The 27,479-nt window shown below is 38.1% G+C and overlaps 1 protein-coding gene across 2 annotated transcripts in view; it reads right to left on the bottom strand.

Annotated features, from left to right (window-relative positions):
- LOC125341474 (bifunctional heparan sulfate N-deacetylase/N-sulfotransferase 3) overlaps positions 1-27,479 on the bottom strand; it is a 139,572-nt gene that overhangs the window by 14,874 nt on the left and 97,219 nt on the right. Inside the window, exons 7-12 of one of the 2 annotated variants that reach the window (XM_048333535.1) lie at positions 18,800-18,982; positions 16,738-16,834; positions 12,602-12,725; positions 6,967-7,141; positions 3,780-3,950; positions 1,715-1,824 (exon numbers count right to left, since the gene is read on the bottom strand). In XM_048333535.1, coding sequence (XP_048189492.1) covers positions 1,715-1,824; positions 3,780-3,950; positions 6,967-7,141; positions 12,602-12,725; positions 16,738-16,834; positions 18,800-18,982 — 860 coding nt within the window. Of the gene's footprint in view, positions 1-1,714; positions 1,825-3,779; positions 3,951-6,966; positions 7,142-12,601; positions 12,726-16,737; positions 16,835-18,799; positions 18,983-27,479 lie in introns of those variants that run through there. The other variant, XM_048333536.1, reaches the window with a different exon arrangement.

Raw genomic sequence — 27,479 nt, forward strand, 5'->3', positions numbered from 1 at the left:
GGATTTCAAACTGTAGCAAAAGTCACCCAGCTTTCTCAAAGGTTAAGTCAGATGTTAAATGCTTAAGGCTAGTGTCTGTTAATACTTGAACTCAGATCTACAAGACTTTAGCAGTGGTAGGGATACATAGAACAGAATCTGTAGGTTAATAGTGACAGAAAAGTAAGCGACTCTCAGGAAGAAAGCTCAAAACGTCTCTATTGTCCTCAAAGCAAACTGCATCTCTTCCAGGTCTCTGTGTATGACTTGTGGGGAATGTAAGCAGCAAGCAGTGTTTGAGGTTTCCTTCCCAACTGGTCACTGCCAGGGAGGCTGAGAGGTAAAAGATACTTTGTTCATACTTTTCTAAATTGACACCTGGTAACATGTATAATGAAAGGAAAATCACTTATCTCTGGAACTGAGTTTTAAACTGAAAAGCACCATGGACTGATTCCATAACCCTGTCCTTCTCATCTAACTGTGCTTCAGGCACATGAGCTAGGAAGAAGCCTGGCCGTCGTAAGATTGCAAACCACTATGAAAGGACAGTGTCATGTAGAAATCCTATTTAAAAATCTAGACTCAGAGCCAGAAGCTGTTGGCTCACACCTGCAGGCTTAGCTACTCAGAGGGCTGAGATCTGAGGATTGAAGTTTGAAGCCAGCCTGGGTAGGAAAGGCTATGAAACTCTTATTTTTAACTACCCACAACAAAAGCCAGCAGAGGCTCCAGGGGTAAAGCGCTGGCCTTGAGCAAAAAAGAGCTAAAGGACAGAGCCCAGGCCCTGAGTTTGAGCCCAGTAATGGTATAAAAACATAGACTCAGGACTAGGTGGGTGAGGGCCTCCCTAGAGTGCAAAGTGTAAAGAGGCTCAGGTAAATGAGCATCCTATAAGGAGTGCTTTCTGATATTCTCATGCCTCTTTTACCTGTTCCTAGTCTTAGTTACCTAAACAAAGCAGAGGAAACCAATAACAAAACAAAACAAGACAAATAACAAGAACAAACCCCAAATATTAAACCAGTGCCATGACTCCTGAGGTTTCTGAAGGTGGAATGATACAGTCAGATTTACAGTGAGTCAAGAAGCCCACCATTGTGTATTCAGCCACCTAGTGGGTCATTTTCTGGTGCATGACATTGGTTTTGAAATCCACATGAAAGTCCATAATGAATTCCTCTCTATTTTTCTGATATACCCAATGCTGTCCTTTAAGTAGGCTTGGCCCTTACCAACTTATATTGTCTCTTAAGGTCAGTTGTTGATTTGGTGCCTTACAACTATTTTGTTTCTCTACTTTCTTTTCAGGGCAAATCTTTGTGTAATTAGGAATCAACAGATGGCTCAGAACATGTCATGGTCACACAGTTTAAAGCTTCTTTCCCCAGAGATGAATGCCAATCTAAAAAATAATTAAAGGGCTAGGAATATGGTTTAGTGGTAGAGTGCTTGCCTAGCATGCATGAAGCCCTGGGTAGCACATTAAACAGAAAAGCCAGAAGTAGCACTGTGGCTCAAAGTGGTAGAGTGCTAACCTTGTGCTAAAGCTCAGGGACAGTGTCCAGTCCCTGAGTTCAAGTCCCATGATTGGCAAAAAAAGAAAGAAAGAGAGAAAGAAGATAATTAATACCTAAGAAACAGCTCACCAGACAATTATATCATGTAGTCACAAATTTCTTTCAAGTAAGTTCTCTGGTAAAACTTTAGTAAACTAATTAAAATATAAACTTACGTTAAAGCTTCTGAGTAATTATAATGAGGAGAGACGCCTAGAAACTTCTGTACTTCATCCATCACTGTGGCGGGGTCTGTTCTTAGCTGCTGCCCATCGATAATTAGCAACTAAATTACCAAAGGAATAATAATAAGGAAGAGACAGTTGAAGAAATATATGTCAGTTGTTGTAATGAAAAAAATCTCTATGCTCTGCACTTATTCAGAGACTGTCTTGAGGGGATTTGCATGCCGTTAGATGCAACTAGGTCATCCTCATTAATGACCTGGAACAAGAAATAAATCATGATCATTAAGCACGCTAGTGTGTTTTGTTGCCTGAAAAGTCTGCAGACACTATGAAAACAAACACCTCTCGTAAGGACCAAGGGTGCTTAAAAAGGTGACTACAGAAACCACGAATGGAAACCAAATTTGAAAACAAAGCGATGAATTCCCTCAGTCATGTTGATGACAGAGGATATAGAAAAGAGGGGTCATGATAAACACAGCTGTAATGAGACTGAGAATGTGTCCTTCACAACTCAATCAGGAAGAATATGATGGGTATTGGAAACTATTTTTCCTGCAGAGCACCGACTCCTTGCTTGTACCTGCAAATGCCCACAATGATCATGAAGCGCAGGAGACACTTGGCATGTCTGCCTCCACTTTGTGTGCCAGTGCTCCAAGCTCTTCTCTTTGCAGTCCCTTCTGCAGCTGCCTTGGAATCCAAGAAGGCAAGAGGGGTGAATCACACTTTGGGACAAGAGTTGAAACCGGCCCCTACACAACAATGTCTCTCTAGTCCTGACCAGCCACCAGCTGCCTGAGCATGCTCAGATGTTGGTCACCTAGATCAACTGGATGACACCTGCGACTGGAACTATTTACCTGCAAGGCGCCTGCCTCTCTCCCCTCTGCCCCAATTCATCCTCTACTAAAACCTAAAGCTCAGGTCTATACCTGGACATGCTTGCTTTACCTCTTCCCACAGTGTGCTTCCATTGTGTAATAAACCTTTCTCTTCACGTGGTACTGCTCATCTCTTTATTTAGCACATTGGAGTCAGTGACCAGATTTGATATGCGGAACCCATGGAGGTGGGACCCTAGCATAGAACTCCCAGTGTAGCTTGAAGAAATTCTAAATAAACTCTATAGAAACTCCATATAGTTTGAAGAAATTCTTCAGTAATTCACATGGAGAAGAGAAGGTTCAAAGAGAACCTTTATGGGGATAGAAAATTCCTCAAGAAACCCAGGAATTTGTTATTCTGGTGATGGTAGACCCAGGAAAATGTTAGTAGGCACTAATGAAGCCCTCTGTAATGTGATTCTTCTGCATACCTCTTTTCTAGTGTTTGTTCCTAATCTACACCAGAACTAATCTACAATAGAACTTCTTTCAATGATAGACATATCCTGCAATTTCTGTATCTAACATTGCTGGTAAGCATATGGAATATGACTAATGCCAATGAATTGCTGAGTTTCAACTTTTACTTAATTCTAATAGAAGTTTAATTAGCCAGATGTGGTAGCAGCTGCTATCCTGGACAGCATGGTTTTAGATGCGAGTACACAAAGCCGCACTGCATCTGTTGTCACTGGATTTCTGATCCAGCCCATTACATGGACTGGCTTTGTCTTCTAATTTCATGATGGGCAGAAGAGAAGCTAGGAATCTGAGGGGATAAAAAACCTTGGGATTTATGAAAAGTACAGCAAGTTAATTCAGAAGGAAAGCAGTGGCACTTAATTGAACAAAACAATATTTATCTTGTCCTTTCAAGCTTTATTCACATCAGAATAAGCACCAGAGAGCAGAAGCTTCAGAAATTCTATAAGGACAGACTTCCACTAGAAAATGGAGCAGGGACACTTGTCCTGAAATACTCTTCGAAAGGAAATTAAACCATTTTTATCCCTCTGCCTATCTATTTTTCTTTGCCACAGTCCCATTATTTACAGCTAAGGAGTGGAAGTGAGTAATCTTTTAGTGAGTTACAATCCCTGTGTGGTTGAGGCAAAATCATCAATTTAATGCGATTGTTCATGATGAAAATGCTTACTGCTTCGTACCTGAAATGGGGGGAAATAAACAAGCCATCTCTCGATGTGGCTGGCGTACCACCCGGGGACCAGGCATCTCTTCTGCAGGGTTCTGAGTTCCAGCGGCGCCCGCGGCCCAGCTGTGATGACTTCGTAGAAGCTGAACTTGAGAGCCGCAGGGTCCTCGTGTGATCGCTGATGCTGTAGGAGAAGGTGGCCAACTCAGCTGACTTGAACCAGAGACATTAATAATGAAAAACCATTTTTTTTTTTTGCCAGTCCTGGGCCTTGGACTCAGGGCCTGAGCTTCTTTTTGCTCAAGGTTAGCACTCTGCCACTTAAGCCACAGCACCACTTCTGGCTGTTTTCTGTATATGTGGTGCTGAAGAATTGAACTGAGGGCTTCATGTATAGGAGGCAAGCACTCTTGCCACTAGGCCATGTCCCCAACCCCCAATATATATATGTATATATATACGTATGTATGTATATATATACGTATATATATACATATATATATATATATATTTTTTTGTGACAAGTCTCAGAGCGAAAGGAAGGAGTCATCTCTGATGGAGAGCTATTTGTTTTGAAATTAATAAAGGGTGAAACTCTTCACTTGGAGCACCAAAATTTAAAATTATGACAGAGTGTATTTTTAAAAAGAATTTACATAGTAAAAGCTGAGTTTTTTTGTTGTTATTGTTGTTGTTGACAGGCTTCCTTAACCAACTTTCCTGAGTTGTTTCCTTGCTGTCTATTTTTTATTCTGGAAGTAAACTTTTGAAAGCGGCACAGACGTCTCTTTTTCAGCACAGAAGCAAATCATTTATCATGCCCTGTGAATATCCATAATAAAGAAGCACTCTCCTAGCTCTTGCTCTACCTAGTAATGCAGTTTCAGATTAGAAAAGCCCTAACAGCTATTTTAAATGGAGAAACCACTGAAAACTCTTGACATGTACATTATCCAAAATCCATAGCTTTTATCATAACCTAGCATCTAAAAGCCAAGATTATTTTATCTAATGGTAACCTTTGCAGTGAATCAGGATCGTTTATTGTACAGAAAATGTAGAAAGCAGCTATCCAAACCAGAAAGTATCTCATAATGGCTGAGGCGCAGGCCCATGGGTTTGAAAAAAAAATCACCTTTTTTTTTTTCTTAAATTGAGCAATAAACATTCAGGCTTAGTGAGGAGTTTGTGGATGTTTACCACATCTAGTTGAATAGCAAATTTGCTGCAATTGGGATTCAAGCACTGTACTACAAACTACATTTTGTTAAGGCTTGCATTTTGCCACAGGAGCGTGATTTATTTTCAGTATTTAGGCTGTTTTGTTAGCCTTGAAACCTCCTTTTCTGCAAATTCCCAATTTTCAAGGGCTAAGTGGTTGCCCATGCTCCAATTTCTACTTCTCCTTTTGAGTCAATTAGGATTTCGTTCTCTTTTTTTCCAAGATAGTTGACAGAAAAGGTAAAAGGCACAAACTCAAATCTGCCAGCATAAAATTTGATGTACGTTTTTACTTAAAAGATGGCTTTATATTTGGCATGGATAAGGAATTGTGGATTTCCCTGGGTCTTAGCTTTCGAGGGTGGCTCTACTATTATTTAGGTTATCACCCATGCACCATATAGGATTCCATCTGCTTTGTGAGAGCCCTTCTCCACTCTGTCCCTGAAACAGAGCCTTTTATGACCATCTGTCCTTTCACTTGAGGACCTGGGACAGCTACTCTGACCAAAGAGCTCTATCCTGAGGAACCTTAATCTGTAGTATCACAGTGATCAAGAAGTGAGCTGTTTAAAATCACACTTGTATGGAGATGGGAGCTGTGTGAGTCACTGAGAATACAGGGAATTAGCCTCTGATCATTATGATACTACAGAATAAGGTTCCTCAGCATGGAGTGAAAGCCTAAGGAACAACACCTAGGCCCTGAGTTCCAGCCCTAGTACAACAACAAAAAATGACTAGAAGAGGTTTGCCTTTTTTCCTAGTTATTATTCATGGTTTATTAAAGTAAAAAATATATTTGATGAGTATTAGTAGAGTTTGTTATTGTATCAAAGTGATAGGTTCCACACTAGGTTCAAATCAATATCAGAAACATAGTGAAAATGAATATATGAGAAAAAGAGCAGGTGTAGACATGTTAGGATTTCAGGATGGAAGAATTACTGTATATACTTTATCATTAAATCGGTTCTTCATTGCAAACATTACTTAAGTTCTTTTGGAGCTGGGGTCAGCATTCTGTGGTCTATAGTCTGTTTCTACTGATTTTTATGGAAACACAGATACCTTTACTCATTTAACCAATTACATATCATCATAGCCATTTTTGCAATACAATGGCAGACTTTCAACAGAGGCCATAAAACATGCAGTCATTGAATTTTTGCTGTCTTGTCCTTTATGGCATATACAAAAAGTCGACTAATGAAAAGACTCTAAATTATTAAAACATTCAACTTTTAATGAAGCAGATATGGCTGGGGTTATGCCCTAGTAGCAAGACTGCTTGCCTTATGTACATGAAGCCCTGGGTTCAATTCCCCAGCACCACATATACAGAAAATGGACAGAAGTGGCGCTGTGGCTCAAGTGGTAGAGTGCTAACCTTGAGCAAAAAAAAAAAGAAGCCAGGGACAGTGCTCAGGCCCTGAGTCCAAGCCCCAGGACTCACAAAAAAAAAAAGAAGCAGATATATACAAATACATATTTCTTTACAAAAACTACTTTTTTTTTGGTGCTTAATTGGAGAAAGAGTTTCAAGGATATTCCTGCTGGGCTGGCTTCAAATCACGATCCTCAGATCTCCTGAGTGGCTAGCATTAGGGGCATGAGCTATCAGTGCCCAGCAACATTACTCCTTTTATACCTTAGTTGCTTTATTTTTTTTATATACAATTTAAAAATTATTTTAAAGTAGCTGTACAAAGGTGTTTCAATTCAACATGTCAGTTCAATTTCTGTATTTCATGGATCATTTATTAAGTAAATTGACTAAATTAATACAAATTACTGAGAAATCTGGTTTATTCAGGGAAACAAGAAATTTTTTTTTTTCCTGCAGATATAATCCAGTTGGTGTTCCTTTCCTTTTCTCCTTGTTGTTAGAACTCCAGATGGTGGCTGTAACAAGAGGGAACCCTCTGAGTTCTGAGTGCATACTTTCTTTCCCCTGATGGCTTCTATCTTTTCCTTACCTGATACCAGGAGTATGCTCTGTCTGATGGGTCAATGAGAATGGTGATGATCTTGGCTTTGGGAACCAAGGAAGCAGCTCTTTTAGGAGCTTCCTCTGAGTGGAAGTAATTGGCACTCTTCTCAAACAGAAAGTCAGTAGTGACATTAGATGGAACTGGGAAGAAATCCATGTACCTACAAAAGGAATATTTTTCCCAAAATAAGGCTGATTTACTGAGGATAGTTGAGTCTGATGACATTATCCTGCTAACTGAAGACATTAAGTATTCACAAATTCATTTATCTCTTAAGTAAAACCCTTCTGTCTTTAAAAAAGACATTTGTTCTTCATAGTTAGCAAGGGATTCATGTCCAGAACATTAATAGTGCATTTGGAAATCTTTTTTCTGAATAACTTTTCATTTTGCTTAGTAGCAGAAAAAAGATATGAGTTAACAAAAAGTATAGACACAGTGATCAAAGCTGCAATAATAACCAAACCATAAAATGTATCTAAATTCAGAAATATTATACAGATATAAATGTAAGTATTCCAACAAAAAGAAAAATATTGATCAAAACAGAGGATATAGCTGGGCTCTGGTGGCCCACTCCTATACTCCTAGCTACTCAGGACACTGAGAACTGAGGATGGTGGTTTGAAACTAACCAGAAAATCTGTGAGACTCTTATATCTAAGTAACGAGCAAAAAGATAGAAGTGGAGGTGAGGCTGAAGTGACAGAGTGCTTGAGTAGAGCCTTGAGTGAAATATGTGGGCGCGCGCGCATGCTCCCACCAGTAGAAAAACAAAAAGATTATACTCAGTTCAATTTTTTTTTTTTGTCAGTTGTGAGGCTTGAACTCAGGGTCTTGGTGCTGTCCCACAACCTTTCTGCTCAAGGTTAGCATTCTACCACGTTAAGCCACAGTTCAATTTCTGGTTTTCTGCTGGTTAATTGGAGATAAGAGTCTCTGGACTTTCCTGCCTGGGCTTGGCTTTGAACCATGATCCTCAAATCTCAGCCTCTTGAATAGCTAGGGACTATAGGAGTGAGCCACCAGTGCCCAATTTAAAAAATCTTTTTTTTTGTCAGTGATGGGGCTTGAATCCTGTGCCTGGGCACTGTCCCTGAGCTCTTCAGCTCAAGGCTAGCACTCTACCACTTGAGCCACAGTGCCACATCTGGTATTCTGGTGGTTAATTGGAGATAAGAGACTCATGGACTTTCCTCTCCCTGCTGGCTTTGAACTGAAATCCTCAGATCTCAGCCTCCTGAGTACCTAGGATTACAGGTGTGAGCCACTGGAACCTGGGTCAACTCAATTAAAAAAAAGATTTAGACAAGATTTTTTAAAGTCCCAGTAAAACAATTTCATTTCCATGAGTGTGTTGTTCTAACTTGATATTTAATCATGTAATATCAATGAACAGAACATATCTCTTTGCTTAAATATTTTCATAAAGAGTTATTTATATCTCAGAAAAATTACTGAAAGGTTTGAAACGTACGTACATATTTCAAATCATAAATGCCTATCAAAAATCCAAGGCCAGGGCTGGGGATATAGCCTAGTGGCAAGAGTGCCTGCCTCGGATACACGAGGCCCTAGGTTCGATTCCCCAGCACCACATATACAGAAAACGGCCAGAAGCGGTGCTGTGGCTCAAGTGGTGGAGTGCTAGCCTTGAGCGGGAAGAAGCCAGGGACAGTGCTCAGGCCCTGAGTCCAAGGCCCAGGACTGTCCAAAAAAAAAAAAAAAAATCCAAGGCCAGTGTTGTCATCCTTAAGTGTGATGGGAATTCAGATCACAAGCAGTAAGCACACAGGCATGGACACCTGCAGCTCAAGCACTGAAATGAAGGGTTGTGCTTAACATCCCATCTGCAGAAAAGTTGTCAGGTACAATGAAACCAGCATATAGTAATATGCATTCCTGAAGCACAAAGGGATATCTTTTAGAGAAAAGAAAATGCTTTGTTATAGGAAGGCTATAAAATTTCACATGTAAGGATTCTTACACTTTATAATAATGCTACTACCTTCCCCTTTAGTTCATAAGCCACCAAGACTTGGGACAGCCAAGAGAAGTTAGTTCAGTAATTGCTACACAAGACAATCACTAGAATTCATGTGATGACAGTTTTGATAGTGTGTTGTTTGCTTTTGGCCAAAAGATCACGAGATACTTTCACAGCATTGAACTGTGAGAGGTTGTCACTCCATATTATAAAACTCCTGGTAGGAGTCCAGCTGTGGCTACATTGCAAAATAGAACTGTTGCCCCAAGGTGATGTCTGGAGACTCAGAGAAGCAAAGAAATCTTTTTTATATCCTCTGGATGTTTCATTGCTGGTAACAGGGCCTTATGACTTCCTTTCAGAGATACACAAAACATTTAGAAGAATTTAATTTTGCTATCTCTTCCGTTGTACACTCTATAGATTTCTGTGACTCATCTCAGGGTTCTTCTTTAAGAGCTGATTCTGGGCTCAGGGGTACAAAGGTGTTGACAGGTGTCTAGTAGTACCCTATTTGATCCATGTGAGTCTCTGGCATGTTCATTCTGAGAAAGCCCCCCAAAACCACAAAAAAGAGAGCAGATGTGTGCTAAAATATTAGACAACTTGGTGGTTGGTACACTGGGTATTGTCTAGGGAAGGGAAAGAAAAACGAAGATGTAAGATATCACAAGATACTTCCCTATTATGTAACTGTACCCCTTTTGCATAACATCTTGCCAACAAAATTTAATTAATAAAAAAATTAAGACAGCTTTCAGCTTTTAAAAATGGCATTGACATCCCAGAAGTCTTTTATATCCAGAATAGTTATGCCTGTGAGGATCTCTAGAAGTTGTTCCAGATGTTGGACTTACTGTAGTGGGTGGATTTTGCCTGGCTTATAGAGAAAGCGAGGTCAGTTCTTGTGTGTTTGTAGGTTCACTTTTGTCTAGCAGGGGGTTGGGATTTAGAGACACTTGAAATATGTTTGATCAACAAGAAAGAAAATGAAAAAGATTTAGGCTCAAGTTTCCAGGATGGAACCGGAAAGTTCCCTAAGAAGGTTTATTTGTATTTTTTTGAGATTGAATATTCAAGTATGCAAAGGATAATGTGAACATTATAGAGTGGGTATGTAATTTGAGGGATACAGGTGAATGCTATCTCCCTTAAACTTTTCTACTTCCATAACATGTAACACACGAGCTTCATTTTTGAAGCAGAAAGAAGTGACTTTTATGGTATATAAAATTTATTCATGATTGTCATTAGCCCTGAGTATTTTTAACTGGCTTTTTTTTTTTTTTTTGCCAGTCCTGGGCCTTGGACTCAGGGCCTGAGCACTGTCCCTGGCTTCTTTCTGCTCAAAGCTAGCACTCTCCCACTTGAGCCACAGCACTTCTGGCCATTTTCTGTATATGTAGTGCTGGGGAATTGAACCCAGGGCTTCATGTATATGAGGTGAACACTCTTGCCACTAGGCCATATCCCCAGCCCCTTTAATTGACTTTTACTTAGAGTCAGGTCACACGATGGTAGAGTCTTCAAGACTAACAGGATTTAATGGCTTTCCATACACCACCCAACCGTCTGCAACATCGTCATGCAGTTAAAATAATGATGCATAAAACTTACATGCATGTATAAATCAAATATTATTTTTTTTCGGAGGGCTTCTGATTGCAAATATTGGTGATTTTTGTCAAGGGTACAGTTTTCTGGTTTTACCCTTAGCTTATGCTTAGGGCTGCTTATCAGTTTAGGCAGCCAGATTAACTGTGCCCGAAGTAATTCTTCAAATGGCCCTAGCGCTTCTGAGGCACCCAACCGTCCACTCTGTGGGATCTTGATTTCAAAGGACGGCAGACAAGGCTGATGCATCCTGTGAGTACATTTAATGTGACTGAGAGCAAAGCAGCAATTACTGCTGAAAATTGACATTTGCAGTTACCATTAGTTGTTATTTGCATTAACTGCCTTTTATAAATGTGCAATTTATCAATCAAAAGTGTTAGTACTTAGGGAAATTTTAGTGAGTTATATTTAAAATCTTTTATTGAACTTTTGCTTTATATTTATTTATACCATCTCCTACAAATTACTTGAAGGACTTCTTGTTATTATTGCTGTGTACATATGTACATTCCTGGCTTGTGAACAAAAAGATCCTATTTGATACAATTTACGATAAAAATTGATTATGCTTGTAGTTTTGGTGAAGTCCCAATGACTCTCAATATTGTACTTGCTTCTATGTCCAAAGAAATCTTCAATCGTTTCTTCTAGTCTGGATGTTAAGATTTTATTCTTTTACATATATATGTACATACATACACATATAAATATTTTTATATATGCCTATATAAATATAGAGTGTATATGCCTTTATACATATACATACATACATATTTAGATATAATAGGATAACATTATATATATTTAAAAAATTAGAGTCAGTGATTAAATAGAAACGGACGTAGCTGGTGGTTTCTTGATTCTCCCTATTCTCATTTAATAACCCACAATTAGTAAATACCAAGCACACTAGGAAAGAATCAGCAATACTGTAAACTATGTAGCAGTTGAAATATATGTTAATCCTATTAGGTATTCAAATTATATCCTATTTCTTTCTCTTTTAACTCAGAATATCCACAAGCAACTCTTGAAATTGTTGGTACTTCTACTAAAATGGAGATCATGCTCTTTGACAATAGAGGGCAATGTACATGCTCTTTACACAAAAATAAATGCAAAATATGTTTCTATTGTAAGAATTAAACCTTTTTTATGCCACATTTTTCTGGATTAATAGAAATGCCTGTAGACATATGATTAGTATGTGGTTTTGTGCCATCCATTTCTACTGTATGGTTTATCTATATCTTCACTTTTTTCTTGATTCTATTTTCTTTGCATACTTTATATATTTTTAATTTCAATGGAAAGGCAAAAATTAAATTTCAGGGCTGGGAATATGGCCTAGTGGCAAGAGCGCTTGCCTCTTACACATGAAGCTCTCGGTTTGATTCCCCAGCACCACATATGTGGAAAACGGCCAGAAGGGGCGCTGTGGCTCAGGTGGCAGAGTGCTAGCCTTGAGCGGGAAGAAGCCAGGGAAGGTGCTCAGGCCCTGAGTCCAAGGCCCAGGACTGGCCAAACAAAACAAAAAAAACAAAAAACAAAAAAAAAACCAAAAAAAATTAAATTTCACATATCGCTAATGGGTTTTTAATAGTTTGAATTACTCATGAAATATAAACACACTCATTTCTCTTTTTCCTTTGTTTGCTTTGCCTTTTATGTAATGAAAAGTTGTACATGTGGGCTACAGCATCATCAAGTGAGAAGTGCTCAAGAGCAAGGCAGGAAATGAATCTCTATGAGTAGAAAAAATTAAAATTTGTGATATCAAAGATAATTAAGGCCAATTGAAATTACACAGGCCTCTTGAGACAGTAAATCCTTTCATGTACTGAGAAGAGCTGGTGGTGAGTGACTTGTATTCCTTTATGTTACTCAGTGAATTTCCAGGGCATAGAGGACACATTTTGTTTATGGTTATAAACTATGTGCTTTTAAATATGATCACTAAGTTTATAGTGTGCACAGTACATATACTTTTAGATTTATACTAATAACCCATCTTACCAATCAATCCCCCTGTGGTAGTTATTTCTATTAAAGAACTGTACCTCCTCAAAGGTTTTTGGGCTGGGGGAGTTACTAAGGATAGAAGGATGCATAACCAGGAACAAATACAAAGCAGTGGTACCTGCAAAGACAACAGAGGTTTAAAATTAATGAAAAGACATATGCACAGGATTAGCATTGCAAAGTCATTAATAAGTTAATGTTACCAGGATCCAAGAAGATTCACTAGGAGTACTCCATGACTTAAGTTGAATAGATAAACAGATTTAAAAATAACAGGTTGTAAAAAATGGAGATTGAATAGTGTGAAGGGCAGCTGGCACAGGAACTGAGAGGACTAACTTGAGACCTTGGTTCAATCATGGCTTTGGGTTTTCAATTCTCTTTTTGCTTTAGTTTCCTAGATGGAAAAATCACCTGCTTTGTTTATTTCACAGGTTTTCTCTGAAGATGCAAAGATATGATGTACCAGATGTTTTGATGATAATAAAGCACTATATCAATAAAACATACCACTATTTAAATATTATATAAAATTTCAAAATTGATACATATACTCTGTTAAACTCCGAGTCCTGTCAAGATTAATTAGACTCAAGACTGAATTTAATCCTTTAACACATCTGCATAAAGTTGAGTGTACTACTTAAGAAGTAGTGTCAAAATTGTGGAAACCGTTAAATATGAAGGAAAGTAGCATCCGAAGGAAAGTAGCATCCTTCCTTAGACACACAATGTAGTGCTATCATTTATTAGAGAGAATGGCATGTCATTTGTACCTTTGTAGACTTGTGACTATTGAGGAGTAAAACGTAGTTTCCTTTAAAGTGAGCAATGTCACAAGCTATAGAATCAGTGTTTTTATTAGTACAAATTAAGAGGTAGCGTAGTCTATCTCATTTTCTGCCCCACTGTTGTGATTTACACTACTTTACATTTTATGTAAATCTTCAATTATATGATAGCAATAGTAATCAGACAAGGCCTTGTAATATTCCTCTCACTTGGAAAATACACCATCCTTAATTTCACAGTAATGTTATGATATCATTTGCACAGAACTTAGAATTGTCTTATCTTTCTGCTAAGCTCTCTTTAATCATGTATATAGATCTCTCTAGACACTAGAAACATGGTTTAAATGACTCTCAGCTAACAGCAATATTGTCTAAAACTGCACAGAAGGAGATTGTGCTCCTAGGTTACATGAGCCCCCGTGTGAGCTCTGTTGTGTCCTCTGTTGTGTCCTCTGTTGTGGTATGGGGGGAAACACTTGATCTGAGTAAACCATTCTTCACAAGCTGGCTTCTTGTGCATTTACTTCCGGGTCACCTAGACAACCGTTTAGAACACAGATACCCAGGCCTACCCTGGAGTTTCTGATTCGCCCAGTCCATGCTGAGGCTCAAGAATTCACAGTTCTTCTAAGTTCTCTGGCAAGGCGTATGGTGCTGATTTGGTGGCCACCTTTTGAAAAGCAAAGAATTAGAAGAACCATGGAAGAATATCTACACCTTATTTTTGGGAAAATCCTCCCTTACTTGGAAATTTGTGGTAAATTAGAGTAAGCATATTCTTTCAGAGGCAGGTTAATGCTGGGGTTGAGTTTTATTTCCAGTACTTTTATCAGGTGTGTGAACTTGAATCACTCTATATCTTTAACTTCTCTCATCTGGGTGCTGAGGAAGAAAATACTAAGCTGTGAAGACTTTGTAAGGGCACAGTGGATAAGTTATATGAAGTTCTACCTAAGTAGTGCCATACCTGAATATTTGGAAGATGCTTTTATTTTATTTTATTTTTGGCCATTTATTTATTTATTTATTGTCAAACTGATGTACAGAGAGGTTACATTTCATACATTAGGCATTGGATACATTTCTTGTACTGTTTGTTACCTCCTCCCTCATTCCCCCTTCCCCCTCCCCCTTTTCCTTTCCCCCATGAGTTGTTCAGTTGGTTTACACCAGTTTTGCAAGTATTGCTTTTGTTGGAAGATGCTTTTAAAAAGAAGTTAATTGAAATAGAATTAGAACAAAATAAATATATAAAATATGCCTGTCTCTCTACAGAACTAAAATACAAATAAACCCAGAGGAAAAGAATAAATGGAAAGAATAAATGTTTGAGGTCTTGAACTTTTTCTTAACTTTTAGAATGCAGTCTGAAATATTCTACTTTTAAGAATTATGTTATTTGTTTGCATTTTATAGTATTTTATATGGCCAATATTCATTAGGATAAACAGAAAAATGGTAATAAGCTCATTATTTTGCATAATCAGTGGAAATATTAGTCATTAAAACCAAATTGTGAATTCCATCTTTATACATATTCTTGAGTTTGAAAAAACTGTTCGGTATAGATCTATTTTGGCTGTGGTAGATCAGCTACATAATTACAGACACATATTTTACACCAACTACCTATAAAGCTTCAGTTTTTCTTTTTTTGGTCAGTTTTAATATTGAGAAATATTTAACTAACCAAGTAACGAGGAGAAAAAATTATCTAGGAAAAATACTTTTGACAAAACTAAAATTAAAACAAGGCTACTTAATTCTCAGTGGAACTTTAGTTGAGGTGTTATTTTTGTCAAATTAAAAAAATCTGTTTCATGAAAATACTGATACCAGAGTTATAAATAAATACAGAGAATCTGGAAAGTATTATGTGAATGAAAAGACAAAAGACTATAAAACATATGCTTCTATTTATGTGACATTGTAGAGAAAGTAAAGTTACAGTGGCTGGAAGTGGTTGCCGATGGTTGGGAGCATTTACCACAGAGGGTCTCCTTTTTCTTTTTTAACAGAATGCTTTGGTTACATGACCATTTCTAATATATATCTACTAGTACAATTAAACAGTACAGTTAAAACTGGTGAATTTTATTGGATATAAATTATACCTCCATAAAGCTGGGTGGGGGGAAATCAAGGTCTATAAAAATCATTTTCTGTGTTTTGTTCTCATTCTTAAGGCAAAAGCCATATCCAAACAGTAACATAAACACTTAGGGTTTTGAGTTTAGAATGGCAAACAGTAATCTGAATCTACCACTGGTGTTCAGATGGTTTTAGTCAAGCACTGCCTGGGAGGAATGCATCCCACAGAGATCTCTGAGGCAAATTTGTAAACCAAGCTTCAGAGAGATGTGATGGTGGTGACAGTGTTGGCCAGGAGGCTCACTGAAAGACTTCAGCTTCCATGTTTTCCTGGTTGCCTTTTGACTTTAGATAGATAAGGACAAGTGAGATAAATAAGGACGAGAAATGTGTTTGTCTTACCTATTGTGTTTAGATTGCTATTTGCAAATGGCACTATGAAAAAAAAAATGAATAGGTTTTGCTTAGTCTTGTTGGTTAGTTCCAGAGAGACTAGGAGAGGAATACATCCCCCTAACATTCAATGTGGCGTTTTCCTGTGAATCCAAAGGTCCCCAAATGATTTATCACTTAGGATACTGCTTGAGTGTCTAGCATTTTAAAGCTTCCGCCGGGCTTCATTTTAATCCTGATTCTTACAGAAAAAAAAAGAATTTATGGGGAAAAATGCTCAGGAATTTAAGAAAAAGGTTCAAACAATTTCTCCTGGGTATGAATAAATACCTTTGTTAGCATAATTTTTTGTTTATAGTTAGGAATTCTGCTTGCCGTATACCTTATCAACGGTTTGTAAAAATAGTCATCTCTGCAAAAAAGTAGTTTACAAATAAATGACATCAGGAAGGTTAGATGATCTTTGGGAAAGGGCTTATTATAAAACATTCTAGGAACTTCTCTGGGTCCCTATTGACTTTTGACAAAATCTTGGCAGTCACTTTGTAAATATGTGATCAGTTTTGATTTTAGAAATGTTATTGGCAGTTCTCATTTAAGATTTTTGGAAAGTGTGTTAACAAACCAACTGCTAGATTTGCAAAGTCTGTGATATCTATTTCATCCTTTTCACTTAAAAAACATGTGGACAAAGCACTTAGGTACATTATTGAGGCAAAAAATTTTATGTCAAAATAACATATTCAGGCAGCAACTTTGTAGAAAATTTAAGACTTATTATAATAAGCATTTATTATCTAGTCACCTGTATTTTTACACTGTTTTGCTAAACATAATGGTAAAAGTTCTCACCAGTTTTCTGGGGTCCTATTACCAAGAATTTTGGTAAGCGATCACAGGTTTTCTCTTTAGACCAAATGTCTCTGTGGCGTTTGTCATCACAAGGATTCTAAATGGGAGAAGAATACAGAGATGCATTAGTGTGTGTGTGTGTGTGTGTGTGTGTGTGTGTGTCCACTGAGTGCAAACGTTTCCAGTTTTTTCCTTATAAGAAATCCCAAGAAACAATGGAGCTTTCTTTTCTTAAAAAATTGGAAAATAGAAGTAGTGTTATAGAAGTTTTAGAATAATTTCCTAACTGAGAGAGTGAGGTGGTGTGAAAAGGGAGCGATTTCTACATTGGGTAAAAAGCCTCATACATTCGAGAGTTTTAATTCTTTTCTACTCCTGACAGCTCCATGCTTCACTTATTTATTTAGTTTTTCCAGTACTGGGGTTTGAACTCAATGCTGCCACCTCTCACTTGGCTTTTTTACTCAAGGCTTCAGTGGCACCTCCAACTTCTGGCTTTTTGATGATTAAATGGAAAGCCACCAAAGTTGGCTTTGAACTGTGGTCCTATGATCTCAGACTCTTGAGTCATTAGGATTATAGGTCTGAGCCATTGTGGCCAGCTTTTTAAATTTTTTGCTTAAAAAAATAATGAGGGTGTTGAGAAGAAGTTGTACTTCCTCCTATCCTACAATACTCTTGATTGCAGGAATGAACTGGAATATAAGCCGTCAGATATTTATTCTAAGTGATGTTGAGCTTTCTTGCTGTGCTTCAAAGGGGTTGGGATTAGCCATAATAATGCCATTTAAAGAGATACCAAATTCCTTTAAGTGGCTTTCCAAGCTGGATTAAATATGAATCTAAAAATGCAACTCTAGAGGCTGTGATGGTGAAAAATGATTATATTTTAGCAAAAGGGCACAATGAAGGTGAATTGCTACTTTAGGGATTCTGCTTTTGGTCTATGATACTTAAAAAAATACCAGCAACCACTGTGCAAGATGTACTCAGAACACTTTCCTTTCTTTCATTTCCCTTTTGTTTCGTTTCGTTTCCTTTTCCCTTTCCTTTCCTTTCCCTTCTCCCTCTCCCTCTCGCTCTCTCTTCCTTCCTTCCTTCCTTTTTCCTTTTCTTTCTTTCTTTCTTTCTTTCTTTCTTTCTTTCTTTCTTTTTTTTTTTTTTTTTTGCCAGTCCAAGGCTTGAACTCAGAGCCTAGAGGCTGTCCCTGAGCCTCTTGGTGCTAGTGCTAGTGCTAGTGCTCTACCACCTGACCCACAGTGCCATTTCTGGCTTTTTCTGAATAGTTTATTGGGAATAAGAATCTCACAAATTTTCTTGCCTGGGCTGGCTTTGAACCGCAATCCTCAGATTTCAATTTCCTAAGTATCGAGGATTACAGGCATGAGCCACTGGTGCTCGGCTACACCCTTTAATTTTTAACTACCAAGTATGTATTATGGAGAGGATTACAGTAATTTCATACTGTTCCAGAAACAAGTAAACAGGATCACTTTTATTTCTAGTCAGTTAATACTGTAGATATATGAAGTTAAAATAAAGCTGAATTTTGTTTTGGTTTTACTGCTGTTTTGGAAAAGATTATTTTAAACTTGTCACTTAAATAGTAATAATTTCAAGTACTTACTAATTTCAAGTACTTTAAGATATTAAGTGAGCAGGAAAGATGCCTATCTTTGCAATGGCTAACATTTAATGATTTGTAGCAACTAAGATAGTTACAAAGAAAAGATGCTTGTTATAACAACTGGAAAGCCATACAAAATACCAGTCCTGAACTCTTCTGAGACACTTTTCACATGGTTTGGAATTAGAGGACAGGAGATGTGTTTGAGGCTGATCAGGTAGTTACCTGTCTAAACCCCAATCTGTTTACCATCTACTTTAACTTCTTGCCATCTGCATATTGATCTCACACTTCTGATTTGAAACATCCCAATCACTAAATCCTTCAGTGAAAATGCCATAATTTCTACAGGCAATAGAACAGAGAATTTGGGTCAATGTGTAGCAATGAGTCTGACACTTAGGTTAGCCACATTGCTTATTGAGCCAGTTTTACCTGCCATAGAGGGTCTTTCTGATCAGGGAAGAGCTCAAAATACTTGCGAGCTAGTTGTACTGGAGGCAGAGTCTGAAGGCGCAGGTTGGTCCAAGTCTGCACGAAGTTGGCCAGATTAACAAAGGTATATAACCCCAGCCGGTCATTCCCATAGTTGGACAAATGGGTCATGAAAATACTGATCTGAAAAAGACAAATGAACTTTATTGTAAACTCCAGTGATTTTGACACAAGAAGGCAGTATAAGAATGCTAGATTAGGGGCTGCGGATATGGCCTAGTGGTAAAGTGCTCGCCTCGTATACATGAAGCCCTGGGTTCGATTCCTCAGCACCACATATATAGAAAAAAGCCGGAAGTGGTGCTGTGGCTCAAGAGGTAGAGTGCTAGCCTTGAGCAAAAAGAAGCCAGGGACAGTGCTCAGGCCCTGAGTCCAAGGCCCAGGACTGGCAGCAAAAACAAAAAAACAAAAAAAAAGAATGCTAGATTATTGTTTTTTTTTCCTGAAAATTACTTATGAATTCTTTTGTTAGGATTACTTAAAAATTATGATTCATAATGTATTTTTTGATGTTGAACATGTCCTAGGATTTCTTGTAGTATTAATGCATAATACAGAATATAGCAAGCTTTAATGAGTATTTATTTCCTTAAATTTTAATGTTTTTGAAACAAAAAAATTAGTTTTAAATCTAATAGCTGCCATATACCCATATACACAAGATCAGTAAGACCAATTACTGTAGTATAGCCTAGATATTACTACTGTATGATACTCTTATGATATGTAAACTATTAATATTTGGATCATCAGGCTTTCATGGGATTGAGATTTTTTTTGGTAAACTCAATCCATTTAATTTGGTTAATTCATAATATTTCCAGCTAATGAGTATTAGTAATCAATGAATTATTATTAGCATTCACTGTATGTCCTTTGCTTTAGATTTCTTTGATGCTAGAATAACAACACCTGATGCCTGAATGTCACACTTTGTCAGCAACACCCTCAAACCCTTCTCCACATTAACTGAGTCTGAATCTGCCATTATTCCTTATACAAAATATCTCCTTGAAGAAAAGTTTTTAGCGCTTGACTACATAAAATTGACTCTTGCTATGGAAGTAGTGGGTCTAGATTTAATTTATGCATTGAAAAACACACAGAAAATATAGGGAACATTTTATAATAAAAGAAATTTGATTTCAATCAACTTGGTCTAGAATGTCAGATGGACATTTTTAAAAATGAGTTACTGTCTTCATTAATGCAAGTAGTTCTTGTTGATTAGCTGTTGATAAGGGGAAAGAATTCTGCATGAGATTTTCAACAGGAGAGCCAACTTGTGCTGTATTTATGCTGCTTTAAAAAATAAAAATAATTCATACAATATTAGTACTTCTCTAAAATATATAGTCATAAGTGAATAGTAAGTATGGTTACTCTAATCATAATAATAGTGAATACAACCAGTCATTTGTTGAAAGGGTTAGAGAAATATAAAAAATTCACTGAGATAAATTAGTAGAGATGATGAAAAAAGTTATATTACAGGTTGATGTTATATAGAAGAAAGTAATTGGTTACAATTCTGAATAAGAGGAAATAGCAATTCAATGGAACAAATCCTATCAATTGTTCAGGCTTTCTCACTTGAAGCCAGCTGTGGTCAAGACTATTTTATTGATTTCTATTCACACTGCTAGAAAATTTATGAAATCTCAGGACTCTCACAAGCAAGAGAATTGGGCGGTCATTTTCAACAGCTACAAGAATATTGATGCAGTTATGGAATTGATAAGTAAGATTTTTACCCTTTCAGAACTCTATGAAAAGTAACCTTTCTGAATAATGTTTTTAACTAGCTTCAATTATGTGGTTCTGGAATATCTTATTAAGAGACTTGCTGTGCAGCCCAAGTTGGCTTTGAACTCACAATCCTCTTGCTTCAGCCTTCCATGCTAGCATGCGTATCTCATCATGCCTAGCTGGTGCGATTTTATTATCCCTTCTTTTGCTCTTCAAAACGTATCAAAATATGTGGCAATTGAGAAACTTATGAACATTCTTCTTTTTTTTTTTTTTTTTTTTTTGCCGGTCCTGGGCCTTGGACTCAGGGCCTGAGCACTGTCCCTGGCTTCTTTTTGCTCAAGGCTAGCACTCTACCTCTTTTTTTTTTTTGAGGTAATTCAAGGACAGTTCTCTTTAGCAAATATTTATTAACATTAACATATGTTAAGCATTATAGAAAAATAACAAATAAAGTAAACTTTGAGAAAATTATAAATCAGTAAGAAGGAGTTCTTCAATCCAAGAGAACAAGTTAAGATTGATGATGTGTATACAGAGCAGGGCCTAAAGAAAGGAAAATACCCACCTACATGCACCTAGTTCAGGGACAGATTCTTATGAAATATGGCTCCTGATATAAACAGTTTGAAACAGAGACACGTTCACTAGACAAAATGGAGTGGGAGATCATTCAGGATAGAAGTTAAGAGTATAGACAATGCATGGAATCATGATACAGAATGTCAAAGATTTCCCAGAAATTCTACTTATCCATCTCCATACAGATGCTGGAGCACTCTACCTCTTGAGTCACAGCGCCACTTCTGGCCTTTTTTATATATGTGGTGCTAAGGAATCAAACACAGGGCTTCATGTATTATGAGGCTAGCACTCTTGTCACTAGGCCATATTCCCAGTCCTGAACATTATTCTTTTTTTTTTTTTGGCCAGTCCTGGGCCTTGGACTCAGGGCCTGAGCACTGTCCCTGGCTTCTTCCAGCTCAAGGCTAGCACTCTGCCACTTGAGCCACAGCGCCGCTTCTGGCCGTTTTCTGTATATGTGGTGCTGGGGAATCGAACCTAGGGCCTCGTGTATCCGAGGCAGGCGCTCTTGCCACTAGGCTATATCCCCAGCCCCTGAACATTATTCTTATATGTAGAAGTTTTTTTCTAATTTAAGAGGGAGTTTTTATTTTATATGCCACAGTTTTCAATGTAGCTTAAGAACATGGTAAAATGATACTTCAAATTTTATTTCTCTTAATAAATACGAATACAATATGTATGAACTGAGTTAGCTGCTACTTCAAATTTCTTGCTTCATTTTTTATGAAAGACCTATTAGTCAACCTATAGATGTTACTTGAATGCTGTCTGCATTGGACAGAAAATGGGAAATGAGAGATACCATAAACTCTGACATGAATACACCTGAACTCTTTGAACTCACTATTTGACATCATAAGAAATATTGTTCTGTAATACAGCACTTTTTTGCTACTGGTATGACCACAGAAAGTAAAAATGCTAATGTCTCTGATAAAGACTATGCAAAATGAGTTGTGAGCTAGTTGATAGCATTGCTTTTGCTGATATTGAGCCTGATTTGCCAGAATTAAGGGAGTACTTGTAAGACTGAACTTAATTCTGTGGAAGAACAGATCCTTAGCCTTCAAGTGTAGAACCTAGCCATATCTTGATGCCTTTAACTTTGTCCTGCACAGTGGTTATAAACATGGGCTCAGCTACTAATTGGTTCTGAGATCTTTGCAAATGATTCCAACTTTCTGTGCTTTAATTTGCTTATCTAAAAGAAAAACAAACCATCTAACAACAATACCCACTTCAGAGGGTTGTCATCACAATTATATGTAGGAATGAAAGTAATGCTGCCACACAGCAATTGTCTAATAGACAGTAGCTGTTACTGCTATCAATGTCACCGTCATTTTGGAGAAATGCTGTTCATTTATAGCTTCTTCCCAGCAGCTCATCAGCCTTATCCTTATCAGCCTAACCCGCCGAGTCTCTCAACTCCCCAAAGAATTATGAGACAGGTATGTGCCTAAACCTGTCCTCTCATCACTTCCTCTGTCAGGCAGGATTCTGTCATCAGTGACTTGAACTTCTCTCCTGCCATCACCCTTTGATTCCTTAGATTTCCTTAGATTCATCTCTGCTTCAGCACCCAGTAAATTGGAGATTTCAAATCATTTTTTCTATTTAATTATTTCACAAAGACATATGGATGGCAGGGCACAGTTACAGAGAACGCACAACGGAAGCTATTCCGATCACAACGCATAAGGTCCTCCGTCTCAAAGGCACACTCAGAACCTTTGCATATTCTTCTTAGTCATTTCTGTCACCCCAGGGTTCAACTCCTCTTACTGGAGATTTCCCTTCCCTTCCCTTCCTGTCCTCTTCTCCCCCTTTCTCAACCCTCCTCTCTCCTCCACTCTCCTTCATTCCTGTCTTGTCCCTTTGGCTCAGTCTCTTATATCCCCAGCTAATCACTCTAAAAGCCACAGAAGAGCAGAGCCCCACCCATCTCTGCACGCAGGTGCCTTTTTAGAATTCCACCTGACACCAGAAATGGCAGACTGAGGTATTTTAGTTTTTACAGTAGGAGTATATTTCTCTGTGTTTTTCATCCCATATGCTTTCAGTTCCATGAGATCTAATCCATCTAGGTAAGAGTAAAAAAAATGCAGAAGTGGAGCTGTGGCTCACGTTGTAAGAGTGCCTTGATCAAAAGAGCAAAAGGACAGTGCCTAGGTCCTGAGTTCAAATCCTCCCTCCCCTCTCAAAAGAGGCCAAATAATTCCCAAATGTGCTTCCCTTACACCATTTTTGCTCATCTCACAGGTTTTCACCTGCTGTGTTTCTGCAGAGAACACCTTTTAAGGTCCTGCTGCACGCAGGCGCCTGCTCCCTGGCTCTCTCATGGGTGGGTGTGGCAGGGGTCACACTCACCACGTAGCAGTCCCATTCTTTCCAAAAGTGTTACCCATTTCCAGAAACGTAACCTTTTTATTCTGGCTATGGATGAGAAATGTGACATTCTGGCAGGGGACCTCTTGTTGTTCACATCTTTCATGTTCTGTGCTGCTACTGTTGCATGCCAACAAGTGCTTTTATTGATTTGTCACCTTCTCCAAGGGAAATAAAGAGATGTCATCTTATCTTTAAGGTTTAGATTCATTGAGCACTGTTTTATTTACCCGGCCATGTGCCTTAGTTATCACTTTAAAATCTCAAAGGGAAGCTCAGTTGTAGAATAATTTGGCAAAATGCTCTAAGTGTTTCAAGGTAGAGATCTGATAGGCTTTAAATGACTTGGTAGGGTAAATCAACTGCTCTCAATTAGGGACAGGTTACAAAGGCATAGGGACGAGGTCAATGTAATTCAAAGCAATTTATCTTGAAGTGGCTTTCCTTTTTTACTTTTTAATCACACTAACACCTCTTGTGTAATTTTCCTGGCTGTACATTCAGAACTGCAACATCAGCCCTTTTATTACAAGGTAATGATGGATGATCAATTAACATTTCTGTGAGGTGCCAGGAGTAATTCGACTGGATTAATGCTTCACTATGGCTCTTGCTTCCGAACAAATGTTTACATGCCATGAAAGTGCCTCCAACTCTCAGACTACCAATCTGCAATTAATTTTGCATTGTGTCCATGGCTCGTGCCCTTCTCCTATTGTTTCTACATGAAACTACAAGCCCCCTTCTGCAGCAATTTAGAGACCAGACACCAGCTGCTCTTCCCCTCCAATCGCAAGGTGGCAGAATAATGAATGCAGTTACAGCTTAAGACGGATTGAAAAGTGAGGGAGAAAAATCTTTTCTTTTTTAAAGCAGAAACATAGCACAAAAGTTATATTTGATTTTGCCATGAAAATATTTTTATGTTCGAATTGAAAAGTATTTTTCCTTCTTAGTTTTAAGGCACTTCCTCCTACTGTGGATGAAAACAGAGAAAGGAAACCAAATGAAGTGTTCTTAGCTAGGTGCTGGTGGCTCATACCTGTAATCCTAAATACTCAGGAAGTTGAGATCTGAGTATCATGGTTAAAAGTTACACCAGGCAGGAAAAGTCAGAGAGATATTTATCTCCAATGAACCACCAAAAATCTGGAAGTAGAGCTGTGGCTCAAGTGGTAGAGCATTAGCCTTGAGCATAAAAGCTCAGGGCTAAGAGCATGAGGGCCAAACAACGTTAGGTTTTTGAAAGATGGCAACTCACTTTTAAGTTTATAAATATTCAAAAATTCACACATTTATTTTATTTTATTTTTTTATTTTTTGGCCAGTCCTGGGCCTTGGACTCAGGGCCTGAGCACTGTCCCTGGCTTCTTCCTGCTCAAGGCTAGCACTCTGCCACTTGAGCCACAGCGCCGCTTCTGGCCGTTTTCTGTATATGTGGTGCTGGGGAATCGAACCTAGGGCCTCGTGTATCCGAGGCAGGCACTCTTGCCACTAGGCTATATCCCCAGCCCTACACATTTATTTTAATACAGCCCCTCTAATCAAGTGTTTCTTAAAAATGTTGGGAGATTTTTTTTGTGGGTACCAGTTTAGTACAGAAACTCATCACTCCAGTAGAGACTATATGCCCAAAGAACAAAAGAAAAAAGACATTTGTGGGAGATCCATGGAGTACAGTGACTACTTCTGATGACAGTAAATGCCAGCACTCAATTGGTGTGTATACCAGAGTTTTGATCGAAACAAGATGGTCCAAGAAATAAAGCTTGGCACTGAGATACTGCAGTGAGGAAGTTTTTCTGTGGTTTTCCTGGGATGAGGCCAATCCAGGTGACACAATTAGATAAAGCACTGTAAAAGACTTAACCAAAAGTAAGTTGCCTAGAAAAAGGCATTTCTGCAAAGATGTGGAAATATTGGACACATAAAAAAATTAAAACTGTTATGAATCAGTGGAGCTTAAGGCCACCTGGCCCCAAAGCCGCTTTCAGGTGGAGGGACATTCTCAGGTGAGAAAATGCAATCAGACATTTCTAACTTGAGATAAAAGGTAACAAGTTCTCAAAGAGATTGTTACTAGATGAGGCACCTATTTCAAAATGTCATTTGAAGCAGGTATTTAGGGTTTGCTTATAATTTGTTATTGTCACTTTGAATTATGAATTAAAAAATAACCTACTCATATGGAAATAAATCTGTTTGTTAGTCATCTTATTCTTTAATGAAGAGTTATAGTTTCTAAAAGTAAATTATTACAGAAACTTGGCAAACTAGCTTGTTAGAGTCAGCATTTTCATTGTGTCCTTTCTTTTTAGAAGAAGGGCTACACAGGAGATATAGAGGAATTTGGGGTTCTGAAATTGAACTGTGGTCTCAGTCTTGAATAGCATCAAAATTGCATTGTGACAGAAAAACTTCAGAAAATCCTTTGAATCCTCCTCCTCCTCATCACAATCGGCCTTGACTCCATTGCTATTTTCGAAGAACTACAAGGCTTTCTTTTCTTTTCTGAACAATTACTTATTTATTGTCAAAGTGATATACAGAGGGGTTACAGTTTCATACGTAAACTACAAGGCTTTTTATAAGTGGTTTTAATATTAAGTACCAAAGTCTAGCAATGCCTGTTGAATAAGAAAATTCACCTTATTAAGGAGGATAAATGGGTAAGTAGGGATTCAGGTAGAGAACAGTAATATCCTTCTGGTTCTAAGGGCAACTTCATACTTTTCTGAATAGCTGTTCTATAAAGCTTTACTTTTTTTGAGAGGAAAGAGGGTGGAGAATGAACTCTGGACTTTGCACTTACCAGGCAAGAACTCTAATGTGTGAGCTGCATTCCCAGCCTCCTGTGCTGTTTTAAGGTTACCCTTTCAGGTCAGGTCAGCCTTAGACCTTAATCCTGCTTTACATAGAGCTGGCTGGGATTATAAATTTTCAGGTGTGCATCTAGAAGTTTTGTTGGGATAGAGAGTTTCCTAACTTTTACCTGCCTTGCCTCAACTCACCATTCATTTTATATTTGCTTCCAGAGTAGCTAGAACTGCAGCCTTCTTTTGGACAGGGAATAGTGCATTGTATACAATTCCGAAGGCTTAGGAAGGTATCCTGTTTACTACTGTTCTTCAGCAACCTAGTTGACATATCAGGAAGCTATATCATGTTGTGTGTGTGTGTGTGTGTGTGTGTGTGTGTGTGTGTTTCTTCAGGAGTGTCTTATTTACATAAGAGCAACTACATTTATGCATTTCTTTCCTTATTGTATAAACACAAATATAAGCAAATTGTACACAGGGTTTAAAAATTTTCTTCTTAATAAGCATTGGAGATTATTCCATATTTGTACACTGAGAATAATGCTCATACGGATTGTGTAGGTATTGTCTAATTCTGCAAAGTGCAATTCTGCAATGAGTTCTTATGATTTTATACCATTGAAAATAACATTGCTTGTGTATCCCTTCACTTGTTTGCAAGTATATTCTTGGAAGTAGAATTTCTGATGAAAATGATATGTGTATTTTCAATACTTAACAGCTAAAGGAGTTTGGAAAATGGAAGGTTTAACAAATACGAGCTATTGGCATTTCCAAAGGAGAAGGTGGGAGTTTCTCCTCAATGTGTGGAGACCCTAGACCACAGCATGAGATTGGTAGATGCCATGTTGTATTGCTGGGAGGGGGTGCAGCCAGATGAATGGTCTGCAGAGCATGGGGTAAGTGCTCCTCAGCTAGTTCACACAGTGACTCTCCTGAGCCCTGGAAGGTAGAAAGCACTAGCTGGGAAGTTGGTGAGAATTTAAGTCCATTTGCCTCCTCCTCCTCCTCCTCCTCCTCCTCCTCCTCCTCCTCCTCCTCCTCCTCCTCCTCCTCCTCCTCCTCCTCCTCCTCCT

Source organism: Perognathus longimembris, chromosome 24 (assembly GCF_023159225.1).
Source record: "Perognathus longimembris pacificus isolate PPM17 chromosome 24, ASM2315922v1, whole genome shotgun sequence".
Lineage (NCBI taxonomy): Eukaryota > Metazoa > Chordata > Mammalia > Rodentia > Heteromyidae > Perognathus > Perognathus longimembris.